Raw genomic sequence first — 10,705 nt, 5'->3', positions numbered from 1 at the left:
CGCAAGTTGGGTCATGTCCTATCCGTAATGTGTACTTCCTTTAATTTGATTAACATCATGAAAATATGCATTGTTTTTTTTTGCAGTGAAAATTTGCTAAAAGACACTTCAGTATTGTACATTTCTTTACTGCTAAACAGAACTTGATCAGTATACTTTCAGAGAATTTTCGATTTGAACTTTACTTGAAAAAAAAGTCTATTTTTGGGGTGGTCCCGTACGTAAGTTGCCATATTTTCCTTAATAAAATACTTAACCTAAGGTCAAATGACATCAAACTATACTATAATATTCTTCTCAGAGATACCTGTCATACTCATGATGAGCAGTAAAAAAAAAAAAAAAAAAACACGAAAAAAAAAAGCTCTTTCATAACTTTACAGAGGTCTAAAATCTCTGTATGTCCTATACATAAGGGCCCGAATTCACGAAGGTGGTACAAATAATGAAACCATGGTTTAAACCATGGACAAACCCATGGAGCGCCAAGTGTCGCATAGAATACTTCGTTACGAAATCAGTCATTTCATCGATGAAATGATTATTTTGTTACGAAATGGCAACATTTTATAACTAAGTGAACATTTCGTCCACGAAAAGATAATTTCGTTAACGAAACGGTCATTTTGTCGACAAAATGACCAATATCGTAACGAAATATTTTATGCGACACTTGGTGCTCCATGGTTTTTGTCCATGGTTTAAACCATGATTTCATTTGTACCACCTTCGTGAATTCGGGCCAAAGTGTTCGGTTGCTCGGACTTGCCTGTTTATATATACATACATAATGGTATATATCTATAAATTATATATCTATCTATATATATATATATATATATATATATATATATATATATGAAGAGTTTGTTTGCAAAAACCGATATATATATATATATATATATATATATATATAATATCATTATATACTTCTATGATATAGACAGACAGCCACAACATGTCTCACGCAACACACACGTGTGTCAAGTGGACGATAGAGCCGAAGAAGACTAAGTGTCGAAAGCTCCTACCCAACTGGCTTCCTGCGACATAAACCCTTGCCTTCATTTTGTCATGTTGTATTGTATATGCATATAGTAATAAGTGACAATTGTTAACATCTTCTGTCTCATAAGTTGGTTGTCACTGGTATAGAAGTGATCAAAATGAAAGGTGATATCGGTAACGGTTAGCTTTACCCACAACTTATTCTTTCTCTTTCTTTTAAGCTGCTTGAACTTTCGACCTTTGCCGGCCTTTGTTGCGGCCATATACAATAATGTACGTTGCTTGAAACGGTGCTTACTCAACATGGTTGTTGGATGCCGAACTGTCAACCTTAAAACCGATAAAATCTTCCTACTCAAAGCCGATTGTTAAAATTTTCTGAAGTCCATAGAGTGCTTTTCAAAGGAGTAATAAGAAAGCCAACGACAAGATAACCACAGTTCTAAGAAAGTCGGTATTGAAGCGTACAGTGCATTCAAGAGCACAAAAGATAAGTCGTTTTCGAAAAATCGGGCCCATTCTAGGCTCTTACATTACAGTGGGGGAGGAGGTCAGGCGAAAGTTTTCCAGGGCTGTCCTTGGAGCCAAACTCTATGATGATTCTTGGTTAAATAAGATTTGTATTTTTTGTTTAATTTTCAACGTTTTATTTTATTTGTTTTATTTTATATCATCTCATTTCATTTCTTTTCTTTTCATTTCATTTCATTTTTTTTTCATTTCATTTCTTTTACTTTATTTTATTCTATTTAGAAAATATTCTTTTCCTTCATGTATGTAGCAAAAAGTGGCTCATGATGGTCACATGTCCCTTTGAAAAAGACGCCAACCTTGAATTCTGAAAAACATCTATAAGACTTTCAAAAACAAAGATTATTCATTCATCAAACTGTTGACATCTTTCAACTGATCGCATTCTCGTATATATAGCAATCAATCGGAGATAATGGTCGACCAGTTACTCAACATTCATATTCTTTAAGACGTATCTAGTGCGTATCTTGCCCGTAGCTGCCCGGAGGTGCGCACGCAAGTCCGATTTACCAGCAACCAAGTTTTGAGCATGACCAAAACTATTTTCGGGTGAGTCGTGGGGATTGCCCGCAGAGGTCCATGCAGAACGCCAGAAGGAGGCCCTTAGCAGCAGCACCTCGCAGGCAACTCCCACGCAGGTACTTCGCAGTCCCCGTATTCGGCCAAGATAATGACATTCTGTGGGACTTCTGTCATTCCTTCAGAGGAATTCCTTCACTGAGTTGTCAGCCTCCACGCGCCTGGCACGCAGGTCACACAGAATACCCGCAAGTAGAATTTAAGTAGAACGCGTCCAGCAAAGTAAGACACATGCAAAACTCGCCCAAATCTTTGTTCACCCTCAGAAATTATTGTCTGGTATGCTGGAAAATCCGCACACGCAACAAGCCCGCGTAGCTTGCCCGGAAAGGTGTGACAGGGCCTAGACATGGTTGCGGGTAAAAAGATTTGCGTGCGCACCTCCGGGCGACTACGGGTGAGATACGTCCTAGGTACTGTCATGTGCGGGTCATCAGCGGGGACCTCCGGGTAGTAAAAATTGTTCTTCGCAAGTCGCACGCAAGGCTTGCCCGGAAAGGTGTGACACGGCCTTAACGCTCACGATTTAAGAAATGTGTGCCAAGAAGATCGATGTGAACCCATGCCAGGATACGCGGGCCTCGCCAGCGTTCGTGTCGTACGTTCTTCCGGGCACATCTGTCTTGAATCGTGTGCGTTCACGTCATTTTTCCGGCACGTGGGAAAGTGTCTACTTCAGTATAATTACCAAGTTTGAGACACAAAATTTGTCGTCTTTTTTTTTTATTTGCTGTTTTCCAGCATTCGTGTTTACCCAAAATTCTGAGTCTGAAGACACCTTAGCCAAATAAGATCGAAATGAGGGAAGCAATCCTTTTGTCAGTGACGATGCTCGATTCAACAATTGTTATTGTCTAAACGTCTGAATGTAAATAATTAAATGACATGTTCACCTTCATAAACACGTAAGTTGAAAGAATGCAGCAATATCATAGAACACATCAAGGAAAGTTTGACGAAAATTGGACTCCCGTTCAAAAGTTGTGTTTGTTTGTTGTTGTTGTTGTTTTTTTTTTAACTTTTTAGTGCCGTCAGTGGTGGATCAGAAAACTACTACAGCTTCCGATGACGTAATATTTATGTTAAGATCAATATAAGGAAAATAATGAGGAAAATACAACATATTAATATGTTCTTTTTTCTCACATAATAAAGGAGCAATTGACTTCCCTCTTTGAAACGCACAACCTAAATACTCCCATAGATTCCGGTTTTCTCGTCCATGACTTCTGTTCCCAATTTCCACTCATATATCAATGGTTTCAAGGCACAAGGAGAACTTCACAGAAACTTCACACCATTAAAGTATAATTATGTCTCATTCAGAAACGCTTTCGAAATCATAGCAGTAATTGTGTAAGCTGTATATTAGTTAAACGTCCACACGCTAAACGAGTATGAAAATATAGTTTTACGCCGACATGTCACGACATTTATAATGTTTGACATTTTGATAAAAACCTCGAACAACCCCTGAATAAGCACCACTAGACATGGCGTCATGCAAGAACATGTTTTAATATTTTCATTTTTTAGGGGGGTTATTCCTTAAGATGCAACAAGAAAAAAAAAACACACACACACCATAATTCATACGATTAGGTGGCTCTGCTCATTAATCGTACCAGTAAACTTGTACCGTTATAACATCATTCCAGGGTCCAGACCAAAACACCAAAGTTTGCGCCATTTACTCTTTGAAACAATCAATGTATCGCAATAAATCATATAATATCAATACTGCTTTGAAAGGTTTACATTAATCTGACCTTGCTATTTTGAAGATGAAATCATAAAAAAAAAAACTATTTTTCAGGGAAAATGTGAAATCAGTGAATTGGTATTTCATTGAGACTGAAGAGTAAAACACACTTCAGCACGAGGGCGCAATCAGATTTTCACAAACAAGACAAACGTCTATACTCCTTTGGTCGTAGAGATATACCTTACTTTATTCCAAGGCAAATGTTTCTAGAAAAAAAAAAATCTTTCTAACAAAATTGGTTTAAGTAACAAATGGAAAGCTTGTGAATGCGTCATTTATTTATTTATCTATTCATTTATTTATCTTTTTATTTATCTATTTATCTATTTATTTATTTCTGCTATTGAACCTGGGAAATTATATAGCCATGGTTCATTTCTTTCATTTTCACAGAGGGCAATGTGTGCGCAGATTATTTGAACGCGCCTTTACACTTGGGGGGGGGGGTGTTGCGAGGAAGTCGAGTTGCAATCAATTGCAAATATCTATTGCAAACTTTGCAATAGATAGATCTATTGCAAATTTGCAATCAATTGCATAATTTGCAGTACATTTTGTGGAGTTGCAATTGATTGCAACTTTTTTGCAACACCCCCTTAGACCCCTTCGCAAACAGCAATGCTTTGTTTGCATTGCTAGGCGGCGCTATCTGCAACATACTCGTGCATCTTCGTTATCGAATTGTTAACGAATTATTTGCAATTTCTTATATGTATTTCATGCTCGAATGACATACTATATATCCACATCATACTTTACCTTTTACATTTCCATACTATATATTTATTCAGTTTGAGTGCTTTGGGTGTTGCCTTGCCAGGCAAGCCTCTGGCGAGCAAGCTTCCTAGTCGGCAAGAAAGTCAAGTGCTATGAAGGCATACACTGGATCTGGATGGTGCGCCGTAAACATGTTTAAAAAAAAGACCAATTCATATAGTAATGGTCCTGTTGCATGAAACGATATCAAACATCAGTCAAATCCCCAAAATATAAGTCTCTGAATACTCAATTCTAATTGACTAATACCTGATATAAGTTCGATTTTCTGATTTATGTTCCATTGGGTGTTTTATGTTCGATTATGTGTTTTTTGTCATGCAACAAGGCCCATAGTTCTCCGAAGGCCATGGACCAGAGTGAGTTGTTATTTCAAACCTTGACAAGCCCAATCCCGTCCGAGACACCCAATTTTAACTTGCATGTCAGAGTTGATACTTTTCGCATGTGAACAACGTAGCTACTCAGCTTCGATGGGCACATCATTGATACTTTGGTAAATCGGTTTCGGGTCTCTCAATCAATAAGATATACAACATTACCATACGTTTGCAAAATCATTCTTGTTTTTCTTTGCAAGTTACGGTTCGCCAAGCAGTACACAGCAGCTTAAAGAGCAGTCGGGTGGTAAAGAAGGTGATGAAAAGACCGGAGATGAAACATCCAGCCAGGAAACACTTGACATCTATCAGATTTCTCTTGATGAAATCCATGTGCATCAGGGGCACTTGATATTGCTTGCCTCCATGGGATATCACGTGATCAATCCAGAACGCCGCCTTCTCGGCAGGGGTCATTGGGCGATCTCGATACATGGCAGAAAGTCTTCCGATCGTATGCGCGTACGTCGAATTCGTCGTCACATCCTTCAACGCTTCGAAGATGCGAGTCTCGCTCAATAATTCCTTGTTTATGGTGATACCGATGCCGTGACTCGCTACTTTGGCACCAGTATCATACTGGTCACCATGGATGGGTATGACGACAATCGGGACAGCGTGATACAAAGCCTCGTAGAATCCGTTGTTGCCTCCCTGATACAAGAACGCGCGTGTCTTCTCGTGTCCCAAAAGATCGTTTTGAGGTAACCATGGCAACGTCATTACATTCGGCGGAAGAGTTATTCCGGATGGAATTGAGCGGAGTTGGAAGATGACTTTTTGAGGAAGACGCGCGAATGCATCTATGAAAGCTTTGACAATATTCAGAGGCATGGAGGTGAAGTAGGTTCCCATGGTACATACGATGACACCATGTTTTCCGGAACTCTGCATAAAGTCTTCCAACTCGTTGGACAGTGCAACAGCTGGCTTAGTTGTCAACCCGCCAACGGGAATTGCGTTGGGCGGCAATGAACACGGGAATTCCACAGAGAAATCGGAGTTAACTAAGAACAGATCGCTTTGGTCAACAAGGTACCTTATACTTTCACCTGGTGAAATGTTGTACTTCTCGTTCAGCCTATCGTATGGCTGGCGAAAATACTCCCCAATTAATCTTATGAAAATATAGTTGAGTGTATTTACTACGCGATCCATGAAGTCCATAGTGTTTGACAAACCACTGAACATGTCAGGCACGAAAGCCGGTGATGACACTGCGCCGGCACCCTCTGCTACTGTGCACGGAGAGGAGATGGCAGACACGGTGGCGTAGGGTATTCCAAGTTTTCTGGCCATCAATATGGGGCAAACCCAGGTGTTGTCGTACACGACGAAACTAAAGTTTGCCATCGCTAGTCGGTCCATCAAAGCCTTGTCACCTAGAATATCGTCACAGTCTTTTCCTCGAGCGTCGCGCATCAACTCGGCAATAGTAAGCATCTGAGCAGAGGCTGGTTCGAAGGCGCGTTCGTTGTAGGCGTTAAGTTGCTGGTGCACCTCTTCCACGGGAATGGAGTGATAAAATATCTCGAAATCAAACAGGTTGGCATACTTGGCGTCAGTAGCCCGATGTGCGTAGGCATTGCTGATGAAGAAGGTAATGTTATGCCCTTTTTCTACCAAGCGCTCAGCCATCGCAGCAGCGCAGAAAAAATGACTGCCTTCTCCAAGAAAGGCGTTCATTAATATTCGTGCGGCACTGCCAAAGCCTGCGAGTGATACGACCAACAGTAGGCTAGCTATCAGCCCTGAAAATCCCGCCATCGTTTTCAGAAGAATATCGCTGAAATCAGCTGCGGTGATAATTAATGTTGAGCACGTAACGTTTCTCAAATATCAATGCACATTCAGCACAAGTAAAACGAGTCTGCCAGTCCTTTCGGTTTCGGTGCTCACTGCTAGTCCTCGATGGCAGATTCATTTGATCCACTCACAAGAATTGAATACAAAAAAAAAAAAAAAAAACGGACAAAAAAACTCGCATAACCTTTTCCTCTATTGTGTCTACTTCTTATTCATGTTTGCCCAACCATGATCACTTTACTTTTGCTTTATTCGCATACCTCGCATGATTAAAGGAATTGTGTGAGGCATGGAGGCACTAGGAATAGGGGAAAGTGGGGTATTAGCACAGCTGGTAAGATGGACCAGCCCCTCTCACTTCTTAAGATACTTGCGTACACGGCTAAACAGTGGTATTTGGTGGTTGCACATAATTATTTAGCAAGGAGGTTCACAAAATTTACATGAAAGAACGTTGATACCTAAGAAAAATGTTCGACGCAACTTCATGTTCCAAACACCACTTGATGTAAGCAAAGGCATGAGGATCATACAGACATCATTATAGACAAATTTTGGCATACTATTAGTGTGGATTAAATGGGCACTAATGCTCACATTGAACGGTAAATGAATTAACATTTGTGTGTGTGTGTGTAAAATTACATTGAGTCGTGTCGTATGTGGTAATGTCCTTATGGGGTGAGTTTTTTGTACCCTATGTACGCAGTATATACTGATCTTGTTTACAACTTGCACTGCCAAATCTGCAAAGTTAATCGCTTGCGACATTTTTAGAATTATTTCTTGACCTCTGAGGAAGTCATACCTCTAGACTGACGATTAAAATCGAAAAGAAATTCACGGAAATGATATGCTAAATTCCTGTCAAGCAAGGAGACTCGAATCGTCAAACAATAGCGTTCTTAAAGATACGCTCAGGGGTAGGTTACACTAGATACGCTAAGGGGTAGGTTAGATGATAAACGGTTACTGTATTCCTAAAACTATCATTAGTATAGGTCTAAGCTCAGCAAAATAAAGCTCAGCAAATAATGCTGAGAGAACTTTGGGCTTTGTTAATCTATTCCTCCGAGCTGTCATGTTCTCTGCTCCTATTTTTTTTTCCATGGCCGTTTTCGTTTTCTAAAGTGGGGCCCCACTTCCTAGTTTCATGAGCTGAAAAGCAAGCAAAAAAGAAAGAAAAAAGTCTTAACTGCATCTTTCTCATTCCACTTTCGGGTTCCTTCAACTGGCAAACGCCTTTGGGACAAGCGCCTTACAGCACTCGAAGGTTTCGTTTATTTTTTTGTTTTTGTTTTTGTTTCTTATAGTGCCACTTCCGGGGTAAAAAAAAAAAGAAGAAGAAGAAGAAATGGGGGCCAAAATGATGACACCCTATACATGCGCGTCACCAGGGGGTGCGCTGGGTGCGAACGCACCCCTTCAGATCCTTAAAAAACAAACAAAAAAACAAACAAACAAACAAACACAACAAAACAAAAACAAAAACAAAAACTTAAGTCTGCGAGCGACCTCAACGCCGGACGCTAAATAATCGTTCTTTTTTATTATCTTTATTTTTTTCCATTTTGCACCAGGGGAAAAAAAAATAGATAATATAACAATCGCAACCCCAGACTCTGGCAGCACTGATGTTATACATATCTATTCTACAGTGTTTACTATCTATCGACCGTACTCTATCCGTACGGTATTTCACTTATTGTGCAACGGATTGTTCATTTTCAATTCTGAAAATGCAAAAGCTCCGTCGCGTGGGAGGGGGACAATAAAGGTACTTTTCTCGTCTAAAAGTTGTCAATTTCATAACTGAAAATGCGAAATTTTTCGCACATAACAGGGCGAATAATACACTAACAATATACATTATTACATCTATACACTAATATCTATATAATTATGAGAAAATTTAGTGTATAGATGGTAGCCTCGCGTCCTCGAGTGTGCCCCCTGAAACACAGCTTTATAGTAAACCCTACATTTTTCCTTTTCTTCAACGCTTCTGTGCTCATAAGAACAATTATTGTATTGCTCGAACAATGCGATCACGTTTAAGTTTTTAATTAATACATTTCAGACGAATGGCAAAGTGAAAGTAGCTCGCTCCCCCTGAATGAATAGTTTTCATAAGTTATGATCATAGTCCTTCGCAGTGATTTTTTTTTTACCATGTTTTATTCCCTAGAAATTTGATTTAAAATGCTCTATAAACGCGACTTTTACACTCTTGCTTTTACAAAAAATCCCTACCGTTACCGTGGGAGGGGATATCCCCCTCCAACAACTTCCCCCGCTCTGTCGCTTCGCTCCCTCGCCCCGTATGTTATAATCATAGTCCTTTACAGCAATTCGTTTTTACTATGTTTAATTCCCTAGGAATTTGATTTAAAATGCTCTATAAACGCGACTTTTACACTCTTGTTTTTTTTTTTTAAAGTCCCTATACCGTGGGAGGGGGTATCCCCCTCCAACACCCTCCCCCGTTCGGTCGCGTAGCTCCCTCGCCGAGGATCTCACACCGTCACATAATGTACCCCGTATAGTCTTTCATAGCGATTTTTTATTATGTTTAATTCCCTAGAAATTTGATTTAAAAATGCTCTGTAAACGCGACTTTTATACTCTGTTTCTACAAAAAGTCCCTACTGTGGGAGGGGGTATCATGAATGACCATGCGACACTTGGCGCCCCATACTTAACTACGAGCTAATCCTCGAAGTTATCTTATCCTCGAAATTATGTCTATGTTGAGTCAGTCTGACAGTAGGACATTAAAACGATTTTTACTTTCGTTTTATTTCGTGATGTAAGAATATCATTTATCATGTATATGATTGGACCCTCTGATGGCTTTATACATTCTTACCACTTTCGCACAATTCATCGTTGATTACTCTTGAGCGCACATTGTTGCTTGTTTTTCCTTTTAACGGGAATTAATAACTTCCATACACTACCGTTATATGGCAAGTTATCCCTTCATCTTAAAGGTCCTGTTTACCTTTGGGAACAGTGATTTAAAAATTTTTCAAGATATGACATTTAATGCATATGTGTAGGTCTATTGTACCACAAAACATCCTATCATATAAAATTTTCGCCATAAAGCCTTTAAGGAGATATCTGTATTTTTCTCAATAAACCGTAACTGTAGACGGTTTAGTCTGGAAACATCTTTTTTATAACTATTGTTCACATTTTGTATTTTTAACAATACTTAACATCGATTTTACCGATTCAAATTTTTACAGTGGTTGTTTCTATCCCTAACTCTCATCTTAGGACTATTTTAACGCGCTAATGCTGGGTTTTTGTTTCATCTGCAAATAGTAAATTATGCCTTTGAAGTATTTCAATACTTGGAATCCCTTTGCATGCTGTGGTTGATGTCTTGTTAGACAAGACCTGTGCAGGTTTCTTAGCTGTCAGTTATATTAGGAAGCCATGCACCGATTTTGAATGGAAGTCAACCAGTGTTACCCCTTTACTCAAAATCAGCAAAAGGACTTTACCTTTACACCATGGGCCGCGAAATGGGTGGGGGCACCGTCACACTTTTTGTGTGATCTATTAATCTTAGCCTTTTTGCCAAGGTAGCACTCCTATAGAATCAATGGTCTTGCCATATTGTTTTCCAAAATCAACCGATTCAAATTTTATGCACCTTGTCATGATATATTACCATAGTTTGGATTGTCCTATCCGTACCCTGCCTCACCTACAACAACAACAACAACAACAAAAGATTATGCCACGTTTAACAAGAGATTTGGAAAAGGTTCAAACCTCAGCTATAGGTCTAGTAATTCCATCTACAAGATGTGTCAGTCTTTACGAAAAAAAAAAATGCCCT

At 39.3% G+C, this 10,705-nt stretch overlaps 1 protein-coding gene across 1 annotated transcript; it reads right to left on the bottom strand.

Annotated features, from left to right (window-relative positions):
- Window positions 1–5,220: 5,220 nt before the first annotated feature.
- Window positions 5,221–6,810, bottom strand: LOC140246030 (UDP-glucuronosyltransferase 2B33-like). Its single transcript, XM_072325477.1, has one exon. The coding sequence runs from the start codon at window positions 6,808–6,810 to the stop codon at window positions 5,221–5,223; it is 1,590 nt and encodes a 529-aa protein (XP_072181578.1).
- Window positions 6,811–10,705: the final 3,895 nt, after the last annotated feature.

Source organism: Diadema setosum, chromosome 2 (assembly GCF_964275005.1).
Source record: "Diadema setosum chromosome 2, eeDiaSeto1, whole genome shotgun sequence".
Taxonomy (NCBI): domain Eukaryota; kingdom Metazoa; phylum Echinodermata; class Echinoidea; order Diadematoida; family Diadematidae; genus Diadema; species Diadema setosum.
The sequence above is the reverse complement of the archived record's forward strand: the minus strand, read 5'-3'. Positions and strand labels throughout refer to the sequence as shown.

Coding starts and splice junctions, on each gene's coding strand:
- LOC140246030 (XM_072325477.1), bottom strand. CDS start 6,810: ATGGCGGGATTTTCAGGGCTGATAGCTAGCCTACTGTTGGTCGTATCA.